General features: G+C 36.7%; 4 protein-coding genes across 7 annotated transcripts; 2 read left to right on the forward strand and 2 right to left on the reverse strand.

The window, feature by feature from the left end:
* Positions 1-729: 729 nt before the first annotated feature.
* On the reverse strand, positions 730-2088 carry LOC111464017 (adenylate isopentenyltransferase 5, chloroplastic-like). Its single transcript, XM_023108065.1, has one exon. The coding sequence runs from the start codon at positions 1865-1867 to the stop codon at positions 881-883; it is 987 nt and encodes a 328-aa protein (XP_022963833.1). The 5' UTR covers positions 1868-2088; the 3' UTR covers positions 730-880.
* A 4398-nt stretch (positions 2089-6486) lies between these two features.
* On the forward strand, positions 6487-10919 carry LOC111464127 (small nuclear ribonucleoprotein SmD1b-like). The gene is made up of 4 exons (XM_023108225.1): positions 6487-6594; positions 6715-6791; positions 10288-10479; positions 10611-10919. Exons 1-4 carry the CDS (start codon positions 6581-6583, stop codon positions 10670-10672), a joined length of 345 nt encoding a protein of 114 aa, XP_022963993.1. The 5' UTR covers positions 6487-6580; the 3' UTR covers positions 10673-10919.
* A 1183-nt stretch (positions 10920-12102) lies between these two features.
* On the forward strand, positions 12103-21151 carry LOC111463949 (outer envelope membrane protein 7-like). 4 transcript variants are annotated; one of them, XM_023107929.1, is made up of 2 exons: positions 12103-12431; positions 21133-21151. In XM_023107929.1, exon 1 carries the CDS (start codon positions 12199-12201, stop codon positions 12409-12411), a length of 213 nt encoding a protein of 70 aa, XP_022963697.1. In that variant the 5' UTR covers positions 12103-12198; the 3' UTR covers positions 12412-12431; positions 21133-21151. The 4 variants fall into 4 exon arrangements, 3 of the variants coding, with proteins under 3 accessions (XP_022963697.1, XP_022963695.1, XP_022963696.1); XM_023107927.1 differs by lacking the exon at positions 21133-21151 and adding an exon at positions 16257-16695; XM_023107928.1 differs by lacking the exon at positions 21133-21151 and adding an exon at positions 14850-16250.
* Positions 17061-18995, reverse strand: LOC111463948 (aluminum-activated malate transporter 12-like). Its single transcript, XM_023107926.1, has 6 exons — positions 18598-18995; positions 18382-18522; positions 18040-18312; positions 17851-17963; positions 17629-17772; positions 17061-17533 (listed from the first exon to the last, which is right to left on the reverse strand). Exons 1-6 carry the CDS (start codon positions 18905-18907, stop codon positions 17210-17212), a joined length of 1305 nt encoding a protein of 434 aa, XP_022963694.1. The 5' UTR covers positions 18908-18995; the 3' UTR covers positions 17061-17209.
* Positions 21152-25294: the final 4143 nt, after the last annotated feature.

Consider the following 25294-nt stretch of genomic DNA (forward strand, 5'->3'; position numbering starts at 1 on the left):
TGCCACCACCACCACTTTCTCCACCAAAAGCTGCAAACCTCATATGAACATTCATTCATCTTCTATAACAAAATTTCAGCACTAATACTAATTTGCATGCATGATCTAGCAAAAACATTACGAAAAATCAAAAGGGTAAGATCGTATGGATTGATATGATAATCGTAGCTAATTGGATCTAAGAACCTTCGTAGTTATGCAAACTCGTAGATCATATCTGTTAAAATCCTCTGATCAAGATGATTTCTATCACTAATGACGGTAACTTGAAAGAATCTGAGCTAAGTAAGATCTAGATTACCTTGTTGATCAAATATAAGACAAGAAAACTTATTTGAAATTCGAACCATTTCATAAGATAATTTGATCATGTTCTAATCATGCAACATAAACGGCATAATTATCAAGAATTTGTAACCATTTGAGAATAAATGACGCCCCACTAAGCTGAAACATCTCTCGATTAGGTCTCAACTATTAGTAGAGCAATCGTCCTTCCTTCACCTAAAGCAGGACTTGATTTAGCTGCTATTTTCAAAAGGCGTGAATGCAAATAAAAAACATCTCCCGAATAAGCTTCGTGGTCGGGCGGTCACATAATAAATTTTGATTCTTGTAATAATTTGAACAACATTTTTTAAATTTATATTATATGACTGAGATGTCTTGATTTATATATGAAAGTTCTGAATCGTTTAAATATGAAACTCAAAAGCTATGATTCTGGTATTGAAAATAATGTTAAAAACAACGAACACGTTATCATCATCAGATGAACTCGATCAAGTTTTTGTTTTTATTTGTAGGTCAAGGTGAAAAAAGAAAAAAGAATGAAATAGTAGTAGGAAAGCCATGCAAATGCATCATATTGATGTATTCTCTAACGGGCGGCGGCGGCGGCGGTGGCGGCGGCGGTGGGCGCCCTCTTGAAAGGCATTCTGAAAGCCTTATGTTTCAGATAGGGTTGACCGTGGGGTTGGGTCAGAAAGTGCGCTACAATCAGGGCGCTTGGTCCAGCCACAAGCTTAGTCCACGCCTCGTCACCTTCTTTCCCTTTCTTCCTAAACGCCTCCGTGGCATCCACCCTGTGTATCTTCCAGCCTTTCACATTCCTAAGGCGAAGGATTTTGTCCACCTGGCGACACGCCAACTCACACGTGTTCGCCTTGATCTCCGCAATGGCTTCTTGTAGCAGCTTCTCTCGTATTTCATAGTCTGAATTAGATGCGCGAAGGTAGCGGTCCAGCTCCGGGACGCCAATTGCCTTTCTAATGCCGTGGGAATAATCCACATTATTCGGGTCGAACAAGTTTCGAACCTCTTCGACAAGTCCATTTCCGACCATCTTATCCACTCGGTCCGACACCGACGAATGGAGAAGCGGCATCGAAACGTCCACCCAAAGAAAGCAACATTCGTATTTTGAGCGAAATGTTGGGTAATCGTCGACTAAAGCCTCGACGTAGGAGTTGGAACCGCCGACTATGATTGGGAGGTGGGTGCGGTGGACGATGGAGTCGGCGGCTAGGGTGGCCATGCGGCAGAATTTGGCGACGCTGAAGTCTAGGAAAGGGCTGGCTATGCCAAGTAAGTGATGCGGTACTCCACGCTGCTCGTTGGGGGTGATTTTGTTGGTGACAATGTCGAGGCCGTCGTGGAGTTGAATTTTGTCGGAGTTGATTATTTCACAATTGGCGAAGTGGGTGGCTAGGTCAATGGAAAGCCGGGATTTTCCGCTGCCGGTGGCTCCCATCACCACCACCACCTTTTGCTTTTCTTTGATCAGCCGCCGTGCCGGAGTTAACCCTTTGATGTTCACTTCCCCAAATGGAAGCTCGTGGTTAACCATTGCTAAATTACTGATCATGGCAGCTTGGTTTGTTGGTCAACGGATTTGGTCAACGGGGCTGGCTCCTAAATGATTGAGCTGAGGAGTGAGCTACTTATAGGGATTGGGAAGATGGTCAACGGAGTGGCTTAATTCATCAGTGGATTGTCTTCGGACAGTCAACTAAAAAGCGACGACTTCGATTATACTTATGTTTCTAAAGGATTTTGTCGCTCTTTTTTACGGTTTCCGACATGTTATGTTAGGTTATGTTATGTTTTGAAGGCCTTATGGCTCTATTATAGTCCTTTTTATACTTTAGGAATAAGATTCTCTCAAAATTGCAGGCTTATTGTTCTTTTGCTTTAGGGTTTATCATTAGATTCTCGTAAGAAGGTAGTTCATTAAATGATTATCGGATATGTTGAGGATTGTCGGGAGCGAGTCTCACAGTAGCTAATTTAAGGAATGATCATGGGTTTATAAGTAACGAATACATCTCCATTGACATGAGATCTTTTGGGGAATCCCGAAGCAAGCTAAAAGTGGACAATATCATATCATTGTGAAGAGTCGTGATTCCGAACATGGTATTAGAGTCATGCCCTTAACTTAGTCATGTCAACGGAATCCTCAAATGTCGAAGAAAGAAGTTGTGAGCCTCGAAGATATGGTAAAAAAAAGTGACTCAAGTGTTGAACAAATGATGTACTTTGTTCTAGGGTTATAGAGAAAAGAGTCGAGTTTGGATTAAAGGGAGGTTGTTCGAGAGAAGTTCTATGGTGTACTCAAGTTTATTAGCTCACAAGACAGACCCATCAAAGGGACAGTGTAAACCTTAAGTTAAGAATGTTTTTTTTTTCTTTGTTTGGTCCCGTGCCCTATTGATTATAGATTCTCACTAATGATGATGCCCCAATTGTTGCACTAACTTGGTTCTTTAGGGGTGGAAAAAGAGAAACATTCTTATTCTTTAGGTTCCAAGTTGGGTCTTAATTTGGAGGACAAATGTTCGATATGGTTATGGAATCTTTAAGAAACATGATCCTACACCATCATCATTGCCCTTATATTGATAATCAACCCTACATTTGTAGGACGGAGACTTGAACTTTGACGTGTGAGATAAAAAGAATTATGTGTCAGTCTAGTGTCTATACATTTTGATGCTCGAGTTAGAAAAAGGGTTGTGAGTAAAAAATAATACTACGTTTGGACAGACGTTTGAATATCTTATCGGGATTCTTGCTTGATTTTGTAACGTTACGAAAAGACTAAACTTGTTGACCTCTTGCTTAAGATCTTATCGGGATTCTTGGTGTACTTAGATGTTACCGGGATTCTTGGTGTACTTTTTGTTAGACTAGTACTAGTTGTAACAAACACGTGCATAGGACGTTACATATGGTATCAAAACTAGATCTCTCCCAGTAGAATATGGCTTGGAAACGAACCAACCTGGAAGCAAGTGATGCCCAAGTAAGGATGGTGATAAGGAATCACTACAAGGGAAAATAAGATTTGCATTACATTGTTGATCAAATATGGTTCATATCAGAAGTTTATATTGCATGATTGATGTCTTGGTTCATATCAGAAGGGGTACATGAATGAACCAAGACCATATCTAAACGAGAGTGGCCTTATAGATACGATGGTCAAGAAAGACTAAAATCATGAGCATGAGACATTGAATATGGTATAAAAGCAGGACCTCTCCCCACAGAATATGGTTCAGGGACGAACTAAGGTGGAACCAGAGAGCCAGTGATGCCCAAATAAGCGAGGAGTGACCTTATGGATATGATGGTCAAGAAATACTTAAATCATGGGCATAGGACGTTACACCTGGTATCAAAGCAGGACCTCTCCCAATAGAATATGGTTCAAGGACGAACCACAGTGGAAGCTAGTGAGCAAGTGATGTTCGAGTAAACAAGAGGCATATGAATGACATCAGGTGACATCATCAAGTGTAGCACTAGAAATGTGGCCACATCTCGGCCACATTTTTACCTATTTTGTTTCCTACCAATTAAGCCCTCTCGAGCAAAACACATTGAATTCCCTATACGCCTAGCTTGAAGAATAAAAAAGTTCATACAGTTCAAATATTTGGAAGATTTTTTATGACTGAATAGAATGGATCATTATATATATATATATATATTTATTGGTGCAAGTCAATATCATTTAGAATAGCTAGGGCACTATGATCAAAGAAAGGTCAAACCTTTTAGGGGCTGGGTTTTGGTAAAATAATGCAGGAGGTAAATAAATTGAAAAATAAAATAAAATAAAATAATAATAGTGCGCGCGTGTATATTGATATAATATATATATATATTAAAAATGAGTTTCCATTTATATATTTCTTAATAATTTCAAAACTATAATAATTTTATCACTAAAAAAATCTAAAGTTTATGGGATATATCTCATAATAATAATAATAATAATAATAATAAACTAATCTAAAATTTTTAAGTAACAAGAGCATTAATAAAAATTAGGTTAAATAAACAAAAATACCTTTGCCTTTTTATTTGGTTTCAAAAATGCCAAAAGTTTTAATAATTTTTTTCAATTTTTTAAAAAGTCTAAAAAAATATTTTAATTTTTAAAAAAAAATGCAAAATACCTTGCACTTAGTTAATATTTTGTTTTAAAATATTTTTGATGTTTCAAAAGGATTTTAAATATAGATTTTTTTTAAAGGTTTAAAAATACCTTTGAATTTTGAAATTTTTTATTAATATTTTAATTTTTTTTAATTTATCTTTAATTTTTTTAAAAAAATTTAAAAATATTATTACCATTGCTACCACGTTTTTATGAGATTTCTTTAGACCGTTTTTATTTATAATTTTAACCGTACAAACTTTATTGATAAACATATTAATAACTGACAAAGTATTTTGAACCTTTAAAAAAGTTGAAGGTACTAAAATTTTTGAAATACTACTCAAGGTTAAAGATATTTTTTAAATTTTTTCAAAATTAGAGAGTATTTTTGAAACTTTTAAAAGTTTAATAGTATTTTTATTAATTTAGTCTAAAAGGAGAGATGACACCGGCTTTAGACTAGTTCACCCAAAGTGGATTACGTTCAGTTTCTTTCACTTTTCTCTTAAGGAAAAGGTTCATGCATCATTTTTTTTCGAGTAGCCCTCAAGCTCTTTAATGGTAGAGACGTATATAGGTTGGGTTGGGTTTGATAAATCTTTTGGATTAGTCCGAAACTTTGAGTTGATTGGGTTAGTGATCTGAACAACTCAAATAGAATTAAAAAAAACGTTAAAATTCTTAATATTCATAATAATCTTAAAAGTATGGTAGGTCTAAATTGGTTTTATAACCATATTTTTTGGGTTGGTCGGACTAACTAGGTTGACCAGACAAAAAAAAAAAAAGAAAAGTCAACCAACCAATTGACTAAAGAAGATAACTCGTAAGTGAATTCATATTTTATATAAAAATAGATACGGAGTCTCTTTTGTCATACCACTACAAACTTTAATATATAATTGATGATCGAATTAGTCAAATTTAGTAAGATTTCAAATTAATTGAGTTTTAAAATTTGAAATTATGAAATTAATGATTGAAATTAGAAGGTAACAAAATCTTGAGTTGATTCAATCATTAAGCTCCATCAAAAGATTTGAAATTGCATTAATAAATTAAAAAAAGATTGGTGCTCCATGTAATCATTGTCCGATAAACCCCGACTTATCTCTTTTAAGATTTGTTCTAATTAACTCGATGATTTGGAGATTTTAGCGTATGTTTAGACTACTTCAAAATCTGTAGTGTTGAACATGAAACTTAAATACGATTTTGTGGTTTTGGTAGGTTCGAGCGAAACTGGAAGTCAATGTTTCTCTTGGTTCTAGCTGTGTTGTGGGTCTGGATTAAGTTGGGTGAAGTTCGATAAAGAGTTTGAGAATAGAGTAGGTTCTTATTGTCTAGTTCGGACATACCTAGAGGCTAGAGGCGAACCATTTGTTACAAAATGAGAGTATTAAGCATATACCATTAACCAAGAGGTTAAACGTTCAAGTCGTTTTATAATAATGTAGTTCCATAACACATCGATTGGAGAGGGGATTCTTCAAGCCTTCCTTATGAGGGTGTGGAAACCTCTCCCTACTGGATGCGTTTTAAAATTGTGAGGTTGACGATGATACGTAACGGGGCAAAGCGAACAATATCTGCTAGTAGTGGGTTTGAGTTGTTACCAATGGTATTAGAGCCAGACATGAGGCGGTGTGTCAGCGAGGACGCTGGACCCCAATAGAGGTGGATTGTGAGATCCCACATCGGTTGGAGAGAGGAATCAAATATTCCTTATAAGGGTGTGGAAACCTCTCCTTAATAGACACGTTTTAAAAACCGCGAGGGTGACGGTGATACGTAACGAGCCAAAACAGATAATATCTGCTAGCGGTTGACTTGAGTTTTTATGATGGTAGTCACCCGATCTAAACGGAAGGTCGACATTAAACTAAATTTCTAGCTTTTATTGGTTAATATTTTTATTCATAGATATAAACACGTCGCTGGGCCGGGCCGGGTTAGAGCATCATTTCCCTTATCGTCCTTTTATTATTTTTATTTACATTTATGCCCTTCTACTTTCTTAAATTACTATTTCATACTCACCGCCAGCACGTAAAACTCTACAAATTTCCTCTCCCGCTTCGCTTGTTTGTCTGTGTTCGAAACCCTACATTCATTTCCCCTGCAATCATGAAGCTCGTTAGGTATGCTCTTAAGCTCTTCTCTTTTCTATTTTCGATCTTCTTCTTTTCGATCTACTCGCTGTTCTCTCCCCAGAATGGCCGTTTTTATGTTTAGAAACTTGGATTTTGGTGAATGTACAGGTTTTTGATGAAGCTGAACAATGAGACGGTCTCAATCGAGCTAAAAAATGGAACTGTTGTCCATGGAACTATCACAGGTATCCTTCTCACTTTCACTCACAACCACGCACATTGATATTTTCTTAATCTTGTTAAACCCTAGATTTACCAACTTCGTAGCAGAGCTTTTTTTTAACTTCCAACTTCTGTTTTGTTTTCTTCTTTGAACTCCACTGTAGTGCAAGTTGTAGAATGTTTCAGTTGGAAGGGATAGTTGGAATATGGGTTCTACTGTCAATTTGGAGTGGTTTATGATTTATCTTGAACCTTCTTGTTCTTGATAATTTGGCTTACATAGATTTTTCTCTGCTACATTGCTGCTAGAAATTTAATTAATGTTTCGTTTAAAACTGTGTGTGGCTGTTTTTCTTGCGATGGCTGAAGTACATTGCTAACTATTAGTCACGCCAAGGTTCAGTCTGTCCGCCAGTGTACGATAATCTTTTTTCTTGCTTATGTCTCACAACTATCTCCCAACATTTGTTCCTGCAATTGTGTAGTTGTGTAAGCTAACTGAAGAGTTCTGGCAAGTGCGCGCTTGGAGAACCGCTATCCCACTCCCATTTTGAATCTTAAAAAATAGTACTAGCCCATTGCTAGCAAATATTGTCCTTTTTGGGTTTTCCCTTTCGAGCTTCCCCTCAAGGTTTTTAAAACGCGTTTGTTAGGGAGAAGTTTCCACACCCTTATAAAGAATGCTTTGTTCTTCTCCCCAACCAGCGTGGGATCTCACAATTCACCCCCCTTCGGGGGCCCAGCATCTTCGCTGGCACTTGTTCCCTTCTCCAATCAATGTGGGACCCCAATCCACCCTCCTTCGAGGCTCAGCCTCCTCGCTGACACATCGTCCAATTTCTAGCTCTGATACCATTTGTAACAGTCTAAGCCTACCGCTGGCAGATAATGGCCTCTTTGGGCTTTCCCTTTTGGGCTTCCTCTCAAGGTTTTTAAAACGCGTCTTCTAGGGAGAGGTTTCCACACTCTTACAAATAATGCTTCGTTCTCCTCTTCAACCAATGTGAGATCTTCAACTATCATCATTAAAAAAAAAAAAAAAAAAAAAAAAAACTAGTATTAAAACTCATAGGTTGCTTACGGGCAATTAAATTCCTTGTCATCTGAGCGTTGGGAGGATGCGGTGTTTTCTCTGTATAGTTTTTATTTTTATCATTCTTAACAAACAAATCAATTTAAACTATTGACTACTGTCTACTGATGCTGAATGTCCATTCTATTTCATGGTATATCAGTAGATTTAAACAAATCTTTTGAATGTCCTCTCACATTTATATGGACTGATTCCTACTATTCCTTCTTTCCCCTTTGTTTTGTAGGGGTTGTTTCTTAAATCAAGTGAATATACTTCAACTTTTAACTTGAACTGTTTTTCACATGCACTAGAATGGCATCAACTTAGTCTGATTAAACACTAACTTCTGCTGAACACCAGTATTTTTGGATTGTGTTGCTCATATGCCATTTTTCTGGTGCATTATGATATATGCCATCCTTGCATTTTGGGTTTTGTCTTCTTTATCGTTTGAAACGTAATAATAGTTACCATCCCTAAATGCAAAAACCCTTGCATTTAGGGTTTTTCTTCTTTATTAATTAATAAAAAAATTATATATAGTGCACATTACAAAAGAAAGGTCTTACTTTTTTATTTTTTTGCACCTTGCACGACATAAGGCTATTGTGCCTTGAGCTTTAAAAAACACTGATTACAATAGAATATGAATATCATGTATTTGAATAACCATTGTATAATGTTTGCGATACATTACAAATAGAATCTATAATAGATTATTTTTTCCTTAAGAAATCCATAGAAGCACAATTCCAAAAGATCTTAGTAGATTATTTTTTCCTTAAGAAATCCATAGAAGCACAATTCCAAAAGATCTTAGCCCGTGAGGGCTTCCAAGAAAAATCGTCAACCAAGCTGGGTTGGCATTAACAGAAACCAGGCTCATTGAACATGAAAGACCACCTCCTATAGAAAAAGGTCAGTGGAGGTAATGGTAATTTTGGGTTTCATCATAGGAATAGCAGAGGAACAAACCAGGGAGAGAACCCAATTTTGAAACTTTTTTTGAGCCGCTTGGGGTGTTGAGGCTTCTTTAAGTAAGTGACCACACAATCATATTAACCTTCCTGGGGACGTTAAACTTCCAAACTGATTTAACCAAAGGAGTTTTCAGCTTTAGCAAGGTCATAGAGAGTTTAATGAAAGTGATTTAGAGGAGAAGCAGTTGAATGAATCAATGTATTCTACCAGTCTTGGCCAGCTTCTAATTGAAACGTATCAATGTTTCCTATAAAGGCTATACAACTACCAATTTCTCTATGAAAAGAGCGAGCAAGCACTCCACAATTATTCCCCAAAATTACCTATGGTTTTGGTTTAGGTTTCGATGCCTATCTTTCTGGTTTGACCCCTTGTTGCCAACCATCACTCTTCTCCCTAACCATTTAAGAATTAGGGCGTTCTTTCTCTACTTCTGGAAAGAGCTAACGGAAGGGAAGTCCAACTCCCTTTTAATGGGTGCCTCAGGAGTTGGTGAATATTGATTAGATTGCATTAAGAAGTAGGATGTTATTTTCTCTACTTCTGGAAAGAGCCAATGGAAGGAAAGTCCAACTCCCTTTTTATTGGGTGCTTCCACTTAATGTATTTCTCTATGCGGCTGCTACTGAAACTAGTTATTTACTCACAGAGTCGTTTCTCACAAGATGCCTTTATGGGAGAGTTGGGACTCAATTTCATAATTTTAGTTGGTTACCTCTTTTGTGGGAGGATTTCAACTGAGATTATATAAACAAATGTTTTAAAAAGCTAAAGGCAGCCTTGAGACTTTTCCTCCGGTGGAGGCGAGGTGAAAGCCTCAAGGTGGTATGAAGCATAAGACTAATTTAATTAAATTTTTTTTTACCAACAAACTTAGTAATCATAAAAAGTAAAAAAAAAAAAAAAAAAAACTATGAAGCATGGACACATATGTCCGGACATGCTTTGGCCATGCTATACATGGCTAGACACACCTCTAGATAATATTTAACCCATAAAATAGGGGAAATTTTGAGATTTTCTTATAGATTGAATCTTTAAATATTGATCAATCCTAAAGTATTAGGATGACATGTTCATCCTCTTGCAGCCAACTAATCTTTTTATATGTTTTAAGGTTTCAAATATTGTTAGTTGACTTAACTATGGATGTTTTTAGTGAAGCATATTTTATTTTTATGTTTAATTCACATTTTATCTATTAAAAAAAAAAAAATACTAATATACCTATATCGACACATATTTTATATAAAAAAACTTGTCCCGAAGGTGCTTGTGCTACTTTTTAAGAATTTGATGTGTCTCAGTGTTTATATCATTGTCTTGTATCTGTGCTTCTTAGATCATTCATGTCAATTGCACCTAAACATAAACTCTAAAGTGATATCTTTAACGTCACTACTATTATCATTAAGAGGAATCACTGTTTGGTTGATTTTGAGTGATTCTTTTGTGTTTCATAGGTGTGGATATCAGCATGAATACACATTTGAAGGCTGTGAAGCTTACTCTAAAGGGTAAAAATCCAGTCACCATGGATCATTTAAGTGTGAGGGGCAACAACATCAGATATTATATTCTACCTGACAGCTTGAATCTCGAGACTTTACTTGTTGAAGAGACACCGAGGGTCAAGCCGAAGAAACCAACTGCAGGTACGTGTTGTCCTTGTATTCATGCCTATACTTATGGTCATTTCTGCGAATCAACTTGTGTATACCGAATCATATACTACCCATTATCAAATGTGTTGCTTAAGCATTTCTACACTCTACTGCAACTACAGGGAAGCCTATGGGACGTGGACGAGGACGTGGACGTGGGCGCGGTCGTGGTCGTGGACGCTAGATTTGTTGCAGTTGTTTCAAGTTTTGAGACCGGTAGTGTAAACACTTGTATTGTAGCGAAGGATTCTGAATTTAGTGACGGTATAGCAATTCACTGCTCAATCTCATGTGTTTATTACAACGTTATCCAGTTGTTTTTCTATGATTGACGTAGCCTTACTATGTTTTTTTTGATGCCTGGGGTCTGTTATTGATTTACACTCTAATAGCATCACAATGATCAAACTCTGGCATGACTCTAGATTGGAATCTCGTCTCTTATCTTCAACTTTGATTGATGTAGTCATGCAGTACTTAAAGTTGGTTACAATGAAAGACTATTGTGTCAAGTCATTTCTGTAAGACTTCTTTAGAGCTCTTCCTCCTCCATTTGCCTTACTCGTTCACTTTGTGGGTAATGCTAGAGGCCCTGAGGTCTGTATGCCCGCTTTGTTGGACCTATTCTTGAATTTCTCCAAGTTCATTGTTAGCAGATATTGTTCTCTTTCAACTTTCTTTTCTAGGTTTTTCTTCAAGGTTTTTAAAATGCGTTTGTTAAGCCCTGAAGTCTGTCCAGTTGCTTCAGGTCTTCAGGTCCGCTGTTCTTAAACTTTCTCAAGTTCACTACTAGGATATATTGTTTGTTTTAGGCTTTCTCTTTTGGGTTTTTCTTGAAGGTTTTTAAAACGTGTTGTTAGGGAAATTTTTTTATATTCTTGTAAAAAATGCTTTGTTCTCTTCTCTAATTGATATGGATCTACCGTGTTTTTTATGTTATTATTGACCAAATAGTTCGTAATGCACAGGTGAAGAGATTTTTATCAAAATATCTTCATCAATTCATATATTTCCTTGCTATGACTATGAGTTTGGCGCTTGTCTTTTCTGCTACTTTCTTCAAAATAAAATAGAAAAATTAATGGAGAATTACTTAAAAATCAGGGTAAATTAGGATGATTTTGGTTGTGTTTTAAGAAGACATGGGTATGGGTTAATATTTTATACTAAGAAATGGGATTAACATTACATTAGGGATTAAATGGATTGAATGAAAGCCACAGAATTAACTTTTTAATTTAATTAATTTCATTTCATTTATAATAAAGTCTTTAAGATCTTTTTTTACTTAAAATAATATTTGATTATATATATTTGTAACAAAAAAATTTCACCCTGGTAAATTCTAGGGTCCTAAAAACTTTTACTTTCATCAACTTGGTCTCAGAACTGAATTAACTGCTGCAAATATTTTCACTGTTTAATTTTTACTAATTAAATTACTAATTTTAACAAAAAAAAAAAAAAAAAAAAAAAAAAAATCTAAAAAATCTAGCAAACCCGTTAATTTTTAAATAAAATAAAGCCTTGTACAATTTTTTTTTTAATTATATATAATAATTAACATTTGAAGGGAAAATTAGTGAAAAATTTGGGTTAGGGTTAAAATTATTTTATCTAATATTTTGTTCATCCTTCCAGGAAAATAGAAAGAGCAGTCGGAGCTCTCTGCTTCTGAGTCACCTAGTCGGCGCCGCCACAACAAGAACCATGGGAAAGAAACCGTCTGGGTCCAAGCAAGCATTTTTCATCCTCGGAGCCTTGGCACTGGGTTGGCTAGCCATTGAAATGGCCTTCAAGCCCTTCCTCGATAAGGCCCGCTCCGCCATGGACAACTCTGATCCGACTCGGGATCCCGACGACCGTCTCGATAAACAATCTGATCACTTACAATCGGACGACGATCGAAGTACCACTGCTTGAAGTCGCATCATCTTGTGGCGGTATGAAAATTTGAATTTTACATCTTCTCCTCCGTATCTTATAAGGTCAGTACTAGACCATTTTAGTTTTTTTAGTTGAATTGAAGTGATTCAGTTCTTAATTTCATAATTAGTGCCTGCTCTCCGGCAGTTTCTGAATGTGCTTGTTTTGACTCCTGTAAATCTAACTACAAGCTTTGAAGTATGCGGATTACCTGTTCGACGAATTGTTTAAAAGAAATAAGGTGTTTTACTTGTTTAATGTGGTGGGTTTGTGACAATGCGGCTTTGTATAGAAATGAACTGAATCAGATCCCCTGCATATGAGCTTTCTTAGAGACTAAATACTCTCTTTAGAAGATTAGATTGACAGGAACAAATGCTTGTCTGTTGAAAGAATTGATAATTATATTAGATAGGATCAAATGTTATTTGGGTGATGGGACTTATTGGCCTTATCATCACAATGTCGGAAGAAGTTGACTTAGACGGAGTATTTTACATGATAATGTGTTATATCTTTGTTGAACATTATTCGGTGGTCTAGCTGCACGCCCACACCCGGCTCGATTGATGCCACTTGCATCCTCCTTCCACTCCGGTTATGATATCAATATCCATTTTGGAGCTATGAGCTTTTTAGAACTAGCTTTTAATGCCATTAGATGCTCCCCTTTTTTTCTTTTTTTAAGATCTTCACATGCCAACTTTTGGTGGTGTTCTTAAGATAAATGGTGAGAAGGAATAACCAAACTAAAATCCGTTATAGCCCATTTAGGGTTTGAAAAGCACCTCCATCGTTTGATTTGTCTTCAAGTTTCCTTTTATTGTTGGTTCATCCGTAGGGACAAAAAAGATGGACTGGGGAGACAGCAATACAAGTGGTTATGGCTGAATTGTTGAATAACACGATCAAAGCAGTGTTAGAATCACGGACCTCCATAACGGTATGATGTTGTCCACTTTGAGTGCAAGCTCTCATGACTTTGCTTTTAGTTTCTCCAAAAGACCTTATACCAATGGAGATATATTCCTTAATTAGCCGATATGGGACTCCCACCAACAATCCTCAACAAGCAAGAGCTTTTGAAGCTTTCTTTACGAGATCCCACATCGGTTGGAGAGGGCAACGAAACATTATTTATAAAGGTGTAGAAACCTCTCCCTAATAGACGCGTTTTAAAACCGTGAGGTTGATGACAATACGACGGGCCAAAGAAGACAATATCTACTAGTGGTAGGATTGAGCTGTTACAAATGGTATCAAAGCCAGACACCGAGCGATGTGCCAGTAAGGACACTAGCTCCCAAGGGGGGTGAATTGTGAGATCCCACGTTGGTTGGAGAGGGGAAAAAAACGTTCTTTATAAGAATGTGGAAACCTTTCCCTAGTAAATATGTTTTAAAATTGGGAGCCTGACGACAATACATAACGGGCCAAAATGTAGAATATTTGCTAGCGGTGAACCTGAACTGTTACATTCTTTCTATCTTTGCGTACCCAACTGGGTATTGCATGCGAAATAAGAAAAAGACTGCCCCTTCAATGATGACTAGTGTTGCCTTTTGTTCGAAGTTCTGAATATTCTGGTTTTGTGAGACTATAGGAACTCCAACATTGAACTCGACACTTCTGCTTTGATTTAACAACAATGATCTGACACTACTTCCTCTTGCTTTTTCGAGCATCATGTCATAGAAAAGCACCAATCAGCGTCCTGATATCTTCATTTAAGATTGAAAAGACAGGAGAAAAGAGACAAGGAAGTGAAACAAGTGCATTTCAAAGAAGCAATAACATTCACCACATTAGTCTCTAATCATCAAATGGGTATTCCTCATACCTAACTGCACAGTCATGGAGCACTGCACGACCCCCAATCCTCATTTGACACGATCCCAACATGTTGGTCTTAGCAGCATAAAGACCATGAGGTGCAGTCTGAGGTTGTGAGATTCTTGCTGCAGGAAGCATGTCCATAGGCGAAGGAATTAGGATAAGGAGATATGTTGTGGAAATCATATTTCTTTCTAGTGGGAGTTGAAATCTCCCGTTCTTTTAGAACGTAATCCAAACTCCAAACTGACTGTGTAATAGTTTAAGCCCACCGCTAGCAGATAGTGTGGTCTTTGGGCTTTCCCTTTTGAGTTTTTTATTAAGGTTTTTAAAACGCGCCTGCTAGGGAGAGGTTTCCACAGTCTTATAAAGAATGTTCCGTAGTCTTATAAAGAATGTTCCGTTCTCTTTCTCAACTCATGTGAGATCTCTCACTGCGTGAAAATTTTGGAGTTGCACAAAACTGACATGACTCCAATGTTTGGAACACTCAGCATCATAGTGGACATGGACAACCAACCATCCCTTCCTATTTTCTTGCTTTTGTCCAATTTAAGTAATTGTTCTAAATGATTTTTTTATGTATGTCTTCTGTCTTACAGCTCAGCGGGATCGTTCCCGTAAGATCAATATCACAACTAATACCGCAAGACTAGACAAGTGACTCCCTCGCCTCCTAAAAAATTGACAAATTGAAGAGGGAAACTTGGGTGGCAGATCAAACAAGAACTTGTCGGTCTGGCTGGCTCTGTTTTTTTCTCTGGCTATGACTGATTCCTTTGCCGTTGGTCTCTTCCTTAAGGTCACAGCTTTGTGTTGGTTTTCGAAGGGGAAAACAATGAGTTCTATTCACGATTTTACTTCAGAAGAATAGTCAAGTCAAAGCTATTGTCATAGGCAGAGGTTGATAGATCTCACTAACCGGCAGTAGTCTAGGGATTGTTGCCTTTGGAAAGCACTCAAGTTCAAGTTCTATCGTTTAAGGAAACAATACTTCCCCACTTCCTCGTTCACTTTTATCTCAAATCTTAAGTGATATGCTTTGTACCTCATTCACAACTATCTTGACAGTTTTTTCAAAGCATTATAAGGTTAGTGAGGGAGTTGTTGAATGCAAAATGTTGTAATATCTCAAAACTAAATCATGAACCCTTATCTTGAGCAGTGGAGCAGCGCTTCCTGATTCAATTGCTTGATTCACGATCTTTGCTATTGAATTAATCCCCCATGTGTCGGGACCTGAATGGTGGTGGTGCTCTTCTACAGCTTTTTCAATTACATAGATAATAGCTCCTCTCCCTTCGGTCTCATTGCTTCACTCCTCTCCTTCTTTGTTGAAAACCGTTCTTTCACTCTATCTTCGTCTTCTCTCCTTTACAATTCTAAATCATAAGAAAAAAGAGAAAGACTCAACCGAAAACCTGAACCTCGACTTCTTTCTTCTCCCTTCTTTCATGAGGTAAAAGTAGCTATTTTTTTTCCTCGCTTTTTTCACTCGGTAAATAGGATATTAGTCTTTCTCCTTCAAAATCAAGTGTTTCAAGTCAAGACTCAACCGAAAACAAAAACTATCTTTACTAACTGTGATAGGCTTCAAAGACGGTACGATCAAAGGTTGTAAGATTATCACATGCAATTGGACTCTACTAACTAGAACTTGAATAGAAAAGCATTTGAAGGAAGGTTCGGTGGCCCTTTGTTTAGGACGAAAATCTTTAGGGACACCCGTTGGTTAAAAATGAGAGAGATCAAGAGCATATAGGTAAGAACTACATCTCCATTAAAAAACGAAACTAAGTGGACTGAGGTTAGGTTTGAAAGCACAACCATTAACGCAATATTTTAATATTGTGAAGATACACAAAGATTCGTTGTCCTAACACCTTCGTCTCTTAGGGTTGCGTTATTGCGACGAAAACCCATGTGTTATTACTTTTAAGGATTTGAATATCTGAAAAAGATGCCTACTTTTTCTATTGATCCAGCTTGAATTTTCTTCTGGTTTTCAGTCTGCAAGCCGGCTATCTCTGCGCCTGCTAAAATGGATCCATCTTTGGCTCTTGAGGCAGTGATGGGAGTGCGCAGAGCACAGCCAAAATGAAAATGGCCTGCAACTCCATTGTCACTTAATGTGTTGCTTCCACTCTGAAAAGGAAAAGGTCTCTTTTTGTTATTCCCTCTCCTTTTCGGTTTAATATTAAACAATGCAGCTGTTCTTATTCTCAAGATCATAATATGAACATCCTCAATATGGTGAACCAATAAAGAAGAAGACTTTTGGGGCCAGGCGAGCCACGTCGGGTAGTCATCAGTTGAGCAACTTCTTGATTGATCACTTCGTTCTGTTCAGGGGATTGAAGTCTTACGTTTCTAACTATAATTATACTGTTTGTGATGTGATTGTTATGAGAGCATTGGAATATGATCGAGAGCTCTGGCCTATTCTCTCTTATTCTCTGATCGAACTATGTTCAAACAGGTCTTGATCTCAAGGAGTAGAACGTGGAAAGTTGGTAAAGTTTGTACGTTAAAAGGAGAGAAAATTACACTTTTGACTGTTTTTGAGCGATGTTATATTAGTCGACCCGAGAGCCTATATTAAATTTTTTAAAAATATTTTTCTTTCTTTCTCTCTCTTCCTTCTCTCTCCTCTTTTCATTCTTCTCATGATTGCTACACCTTTCCCTCTCATTAATATTTTTTTCGGACCTTTTCATTACATATATGGTATCCATTCATTTTTGTAACGCATGAAGAAGAACGAAAGAGAAAGGAAAGAGCGGAAAAGAACCAAGTATCTGAAAAGAACAACTTTTAATTAACAAACGAACATCGAAACCAAAATGCTACTAACCTCAAACTTCAAGAATTCTATAAATGTATAATTAAGCTACCTCCAAAAAAATTGGAAATAATTATATACATAACACTAATAAAAACATAGACAATAAACGATGAAGATTCACGTAGTACGGAATCGACCCGCCTCCTCAAGTTCCTCAACCTCTCTTGCAAGTTCTTCTACCTTCTCCAAAATCTCCATAATTAAGAACACAAAGCTAGCCATTGCCAATCCATCACCATTCTCAATCACTCCAAGCTTTGATGGAGTGATTAAACCGCTCATTTCTTGCCTAACCAGCTTCAATTTAGGCACTATGACACCCTCAATTTGACACCTTTTCATGTTCTTGATACCTTCTCCAAGCTCCTTCAGCGCCCATGCAATGGACGATCCACCCATCTCACATGCCTCCTTGATCGCCTCTCTCATCCCTGATGTGGGCTGCTCCCAAAATTCCAAACACCAAACTTAATCAAACTTTCCAACGAAACCCATCAAATTTTAGAAACATTAAGCTTTGGATTTCATGTTCATACCTGTCTTGGTGATTGAAGACAGCCTTTGATTGAAAGAACAGTAGCTGCTAGCTCTCTTAGAACCTCCCCAATTTGTAGATATCTATTCCATGGATAGTTCAGCCCAAACTTCCCATGCCATGGCTCCCACTTGGCAAAATTAGCCTGAGAAACAGTTAATCTCTGTTCAAGATCATTACTTCATGGGAATTTACATCAACAACAATGGAAACTGGCTTGTACCAATGATTCCTCTTTTGATTTTGTGTTCAAAGTTGCTTTACAAGAGCTGAAACTTGCATCAGATTTGTTCTTCTTCTTGTCATCAGCTGAGCTGAAATAATCCTCCATGCACCCTGAGAAACAGAATTCTATTGCTTTAAGTTCTTATGTTCATAGCTAATTATGGTGGAATGAACAAGAAGAAGAAACCTTCAATGGAATTGGCTAAGTTATGGAAGCTTTGGACGGTGGAGTGATGCAGCTCATCGCTAGCCCAAGCAGGGAAGATGAGAAGGTTTATGAAAATGCATACTGCAAATCCCATGCCAATGGTAGACAAGCGTTCTCTTGCTAATGCCATAATCTTTTCTTCTCTCATACCAGACACCACCACCAAATTAAACGTCAATATCGATATCATCACGCCGTAGTCGTACTTCTTCTTTATACTCGGTATCAACCGCAAGTACGTCGCGATACCACCTAAAGAACAAACGAGTTCAATAAGATATGAAGAATTGAACCTTTGACTTTACGAGAACCAAGACTCACCAAAAACAAGGACGGAAACTCCAATAATGGAAGCACAGGCGTCCCCGCCGACATCTTGAGCGAATGAACCCGCGAAACATCCGAGCCCGCCACCGAAAATCGTGCCTAGCCCTCGGTTAAGCCCCTTGCTCAGTGTAGCTCCTAAACCAACCAACCAAAATCAAGTCAAAACCAAGAAATTTTCTGAATTATGGGTGCATTTAGTGAATGAATTACCTGCATAGAACTCAAAGACAACAATAACAGTCATTATAGCCCACATTGCATTATCTCCAACTTGTTTATAAAGAGGATTAAGGAGATAAAGAAGTGAAACAACAACCAAAGCAATCCCAAGCTTAATGCTATGGAAAATTTTCTTCATGTCTTGTTTCTTTATTCTGTTTCGAGTCGAGTCAAACAAGTTACGGAACTTGTTCATAGCTGCCGTCTTGTTCTTGTTCTTGTTCTGATCAACGGGAACGTCATCGGTAACTCTTTGATCCTGAATTTCTTCAGGAATCGAGACTACTACGGCCGACCCCATTTGCAAGAACCCTGTTCTGTTCTCTGTTCTATAAGTTTGTTTGATTGTAGCTTTGAACTTGAACGCTGAGGCACTTAGGGGTTGAGGGGTGGGGAGTTTATATAGGCATGAAGCAGCCACAAGACAAATAAAATAGTATTATCAGTAATGGTGTGTACGGCATTGCTGCAAATGGGAAAAGGGGTTAAGAATTCAACACACTTCAATAGTGTTACCAAACCACATGCTCCTTATTTCAGGTCAAAACAAAAGACAAGTGTAATGTTTTGTCTATGTATGTATATATGTAAATGTAATGATTATAGTGACGACATAATTAAAGGCAAGCAAATGTTGTTGGTTGTGTTATAACAATAAGAATAATATAAAAAGAACAGAGAACAGCTGCTGTAATGAAGAAGAGGGGGAAGAAAACGCGTGGAGGGATCGAGGCGTTTGAGGAAGAGGAGCTACAGAACATTCTCGAAAAATCCATATTTTCGAAACTTTAGATCTTGATAACTCGATGTATGTTGGTAATAGGTTATGGAATAGGGCTCGATAGAGTCATGAAATGAGATCTACAAAGTTGTAGAAGGCATCGGGATGAAAGTTTGGGGGTAAGGTGATATTTTTGGACAGGGACATCAAAGGAATTAATATAAGAGTTGAAATTTTTCATGAGGTCGTGAGGGGTGCGTGGGAGATTGCGACTGTCGTGTGTGACTGAGCGAGTATGCATGAGGTAGAACCTCAAATATTTATTCACACCGAAAGAGCTAAATATGAGGACATGACAATGTTTGGAGCTAGTGAAAGATTATGATATGGAAATCCTCGTCATCCTGACAAAGCTAATGTGGTAGTTGATGTCTTGAGTCATATAACAGCTCACTCGTCTTTATTGCTAACAAGACAAACTAAAATGTAAATGGAGTTTGAACGAGCTAAGATAGTTATTCTAGAGGTTGAGCGAGCTAAGGATTCTTGGTAGCAATTGATGGTAGTTTAAAATGCATATGTTTTTTTGGTGGTTTGGGATGAAGAAGGACGTTACTGAATATGTCAGTAGGTGTTTAACTTTTCAACAAGTTAAGGCACCTAGACAGAAACCTGTTGGATTACTGTAACCTCTGAACGCGCTCCTGTGGAAGTGGGAAGAGGTGATCATGAATTTTATTACGGGACTACCTAGAACCTGGTTGGAATTTACGGTGATATGGATTGTTGTGGATAGACTAACTAAGACAACTCATCTTACACCAGGAAAGTCAACATATTTAGTTGACAATTGAGCACCATCGTACTTAAAAGAAATTATACGCTTGCATGGTGCACCAGTTTCAGTTGTGTAAGATAGGGACACACGATTTACTTCTCGATTCTGGAGAAGTCATTAGGAGGCACTTGATACACAACCAAAGTTCAATACAACGTTTCACCCCAGAAAGATTGAATCAGATTATCGAGGATATAATACGTGCTTGTATACTAGATTTTTCCGGTGGTTGGGATATCTACCTATATTTGGTAAAATTTTCTCATAAAGGGTACAAATCGACATTAGAGACAGTACACAATGTTTTTCATGTTTCAACGCTGTTTTGATGCTACGAAAATATGTGGCAGATTCCGCACATGTTCTTCCTTACAAAGACTTACAATTGAAAGAGGATCTGAGTTACGAACAACCAACTCTCAACATTTTAGCACAGAAAGCGAAATCTTTACGTAACATACACATTTCCTTTGTTGAAGTTTGGTGGAAAAACGAGCTAGTAAAGGAAACTACTAGAAGGATTTCAATTTACAATTCTATCCATGGACATTTATTTATGGAATCAGAAAGTTTCTTAAAGGAGGGAAAAAATTGTAATATTCTATGTATGTATTATATATATATATTATTTATATATATGTAAATGTAGTAATGATAGCAAAGACAAAATTATAGGCAAAACAAATTTTGTTTGGTTGTGTTATAATAATGATAATAAATAAATTGATCGATTTAAAAAATTTGAAGAATGTTCGTGGAAGCTCCTTGTGAAGGAAACTCAAGGTCTTATGCTCTTCTTGGAGAACTAAAAATTCATATCTTTTTAAGCTTTAAATCTCGATTACTTGATATATGTTGGATAATATGTTATGAAATGAGGCTCGATAGAGTCACAATAATGAAATCTACAAAGTTGTAGAAGGAATCACGATGAAATTCGATGCGTAAGATGATATTTTTTGAGCAGGGACACAAAAGGAATTTGTAGAAAGTCTCGAGGAAAAAGGTGCTCGTGAGAGACTGCAATTCAGCGAGTTACAAGCACGTGAGGTAGAAAGAGTTGCCACGTGAGGGCACGTGAAGGCTTTGTTTGGCTCCCGATAGATTACTCTTTTAAGCATACAATACAAGAAAGAGGAGTTCGAAATAGAGTTTTTCAAACAAGTTCTTAACTTGTTTTGAAATACACGAACGTGTTGATTATATGATTAAGAGTTAATATAGTGATATGCGTGTTTATGACATGAATAATTATTTGTATATTATGATCGCATGCACCTATAAATGTAATATAGAAAGGTTTTGACTCTAAGTTATGCTTACAGTCAAACATGCCAAGGGTTATATGTGAACCTTGTTAGTCTACTAATTCTCGCGGAATTCCTGGCCGACGCGCTGTGTCCTAGGTTAGGAACAATTAGAATGTCTGACCGTTGGATTATATGATGTTAAAGGCCGTTAGAGAAATTAGTAGATGGGTCGTATTTGACTGATAGCGAGTCTTACATACGTGTCCGAAAATTCTAAATAAGCATGTGGAAAGTCAACCACCTAAACTAGAAGTAGCTGACTACCTTTTATCACTGGGAATCAATGGTGAATAAAACTTAAGAACAACCGGAAAGATAACTAACAAAACTTGTAAATGACACATTGTCTACTAATGGTCAGCCACACTAGGACTGAGACACGGCTCAGACTCGTATAAGAGGCAATATTGGAAATTTCCTGTAATTGGCGAAATCCTAATGAAACAATGCCGCATGGAGATAAAAGACCTACAAATCATGAACTTCTTTTCCTGGAGAAGAAGTATGACGGTATCTGAAGAATAAGTATCGACTAACACGATACCAGCAATTACAGAAATATGGAGGATCGTGCGCTATTCAAAATGATTGAGTGTAAAACGAAGAATAAGTATCGACTAATACTATGTCAACAGTCGTAGAAATACGGAGGATCGAAGCGTTATTTAAAATGATTGAGTGTAAAACGTCTGCAGGTAGCTTTCCAAGCCCATCGTCAAACCCTAAGTTGGGTCGAGGTATATGCACACACATGGGTTGAAGCTACCCACAAAATAAAAGAAAATTCTAGACAAGTTATTTGTGGACAAAGAATGTGGGATGTAGTGATAAATATGGAGAATAAGCACTTAAATCAAGTGGCTCTCAAAATATAATATCTCATCACTAATATTTGTAGCCATAGAAGTTGAGGCACAATATTGAATCATAATGAATAATTATATTAAATGCACTAATAATTATCACTTTTGCATATATATTTCTCCGTCATTTAAGATTTCACGTCTACTGTTAATAGATATTATCTGCCTTGACCTATTTATATATCGTCGTCACCCTCACAATTTTAAAACGCGTCTAAAGTCCACCACTAGTAGATATTGTCTGTTTTGGCTCGTTAACAGTTTTAAACGCTTCTACTAAAGAGAGGTTTCTACCCAAGCCCACTGCTAATATTGGCTCGTTACGTATCATCGTCAGCTTCACGGTTTTAAAACGTGTCTATTAGGGAGAGGTTTCACACCCTTAATGAATGTTTCGTTCTCTTCTCCAACCGCTATGGGACCTCACACTCTAAGATACGTAACTTTCATATATTTTAAGTTCTCTAGACACGCATACCTTTAAGATACCTTTCATACCGCCAAATCTTATATTAAAAAAAAAAGAAGTCTGTTTAAATATTTCCCGACTTTTATGACCATACACATGCACGATGACCCACGTACAAAATATCAGTTTAAGAGCACTATACAATAGAAAAACATACATACCTACCGACTTTCATTCTCATCACATAACATTCACAGCTTCCACATCATACCCGACCATTTTACAAACATTCATACAAAACATGTCGAGCAACAGAGGCCACCCAACCTAACCCTAAAACGTTGGCGCAGTAAAGTTCCGTACCTTAGCATAATTTCTCAATATTTAAAGGTAAAAAGATAAGATAAGAAAGTAAAAAAAGTGAGTTTGGGAGATTAATGTATAAAATGCAAAGGGCTAAGTATAATTGGTTGGAATATACACAAATGGCTTCATATTATGCGTAGATATGATTATATTATATGAAATTTTGTGAGTGTTTATCTCATTCTTCCCACTTTCAACAGTCCATTACGTGATCTTGTTTGATATTACTTTTCAAATTTATTTGGATTTTTCGTATTAAATAAATTAATTAAATAAAATATGAAAAGGGTTTTGGCCTACAAATTATATTAAAATAACGTACATTATTATTAATGTTGTTACAATTGTACGGCACTTCAAATTCTTTTTGTTCTTATTATTATTATTTAATTTGGTTTCTTTTTTCTTTTTGAATGATCGTATCAATTTTCAACCTCAAACGTGAACTAAGAGTTCAAATTAACTTTGTTATCGAGTCAATTTCTATTAATTTACAGTCATTATCATCAATAAGAAAACTCTTAGGATTGTTACCTCGGAACTTGTTCAAAAATATTCTAATGAGAGAAAGATACGAGTTTGTCGCTGCTAGGTATTTGATCAAATAGGATCTTCCAGTTTCTATAGAACCTATCACTAAAATACCTCTACGGGGGGATACGACTAAGCGAGCGAAAAGGGTTTTCTATGAGATGGAAAATTCAAACTATTAGCCCCACACGAGATTTGTGAATAAGTGATTAACGACCTTATTTTTAGTTCATAGTCAAACCGTTTCTTCATGCATGTCATGAATCGAATCTTGTTTTTATTATAATGTATGACAAAACAGGAGCGGTGCACACGAGTTGTGTTGGATTGGGTTGTCGAAATCTCTTGGACAAACTTAAAGTTTTCGGTCGGTTAGACTAGTTGGGTCAGTGATCTGAACACAATCTAACCCAAACCCTATCTCTTGGTTTTCGAGTTGGGTTAAGTTGTCAAGTTGTTTTTTTCTTTTATATATAATTATTTAAAAAAATTCTGCTTATTCACTGTGCACGTTAATAACTAAAATGATATAAAACTCAAATATCAAACATCCACTATCGGAATGCATCACTAACATCAGGCACAAATTTTTATAATAATCTTAAAAATAGAGTTGAGTTGTAACCATATTATTGGGTTGGTCAGGTTGGTCGGGTTGGTCAAGTTGATCCAAACAAACAATTGTCAACCTACGAACCCTATTCTTGGATTGGTCGGGTTGGTCAGGTTGATCCAAACAAACAATTGTCAACCTACAAACAAACCCAAATTTTTCATTTTTCGAAAATTCAACCTAATTCAAATCGAACAAAAACCTAACCCAATTCAATTTTTATCGTTTGAGTTAGGTAATTTGGATTGATCGAATTTTCCGATCATATGAACACATATAATTAATTAACGAAAAAATTGAGATATACATATTGGATGAAACACGGAAAGAGCTATTAATTTGTGTTAGTGTTGAGTTGGATGGTGATTATGAAAAAGTGGATACTTTATTCATTTAAAATTATTTTAATAAAGCATGATTAAATATATTAATTAAAGTTTCAGGTAGAAAGCGTAATTTAAGGAATCCAATCCTCCCTAAACCCTAAACCCTAAACCCCTCATCATTTAATTTTCTTTTTTCTATATTTATATTTATTATATTGTAAATTAAAACTCGTAAAATTAGCACGTTTGATCGTCTCATGCATTCATTGTTGCTGTAGCTGTTCAAAAGACTCGAAAAGCTCGAAAACCTTGATCAACCCAACTCCACCCAACTTGTGTAGTTTGGACTGGATTTAGTTGGTTCGTGAGCTCTCTAAAATTAGGTTGAGCTAAACTGACCTGAATTTTTATTAGGTTGGCCTAATTATTTAATTGATTGATTAAATTTAAAAAAATTTGTGTTGGGCGTAGGTACTGTCGAACACTCTTAGTCACTGCATTTTATTTTTTACTGAGACTTTTCGACTCTTAATGTGAAGGTGTGTGTGCGCGAGTGTGCGTGTGAGTACGTGTGTGCGGGTGTGTGCACGTGCGTGTGTGCGCGTGTGTGGGCGTGGTGTTTATAATTTAAAATATAATTATTAAAAGGAATTGGAAGAGAGGTAAAATAAAAAGAAAATAATAATAATGATAATAATAGTGGAGTAGGTG

Source organism: Cucurbita moschata, unplaced genomic scaffold (genome assembly GCF_002738365.1).
Source record: "Cucurbita moschata cultivar Rifu unplaced genomic scaffold, Cmos_1.0 Cmo_Scf00029, whole genome shotgun sequence".
Classification (NCBI taxonomy): Eukaryota; Viridiplantae; Streptophyta; class Magnoliopsida; order Cucurbitales; family Cucurbitaceae; genus Cucurbita; species Cucurbita moschata.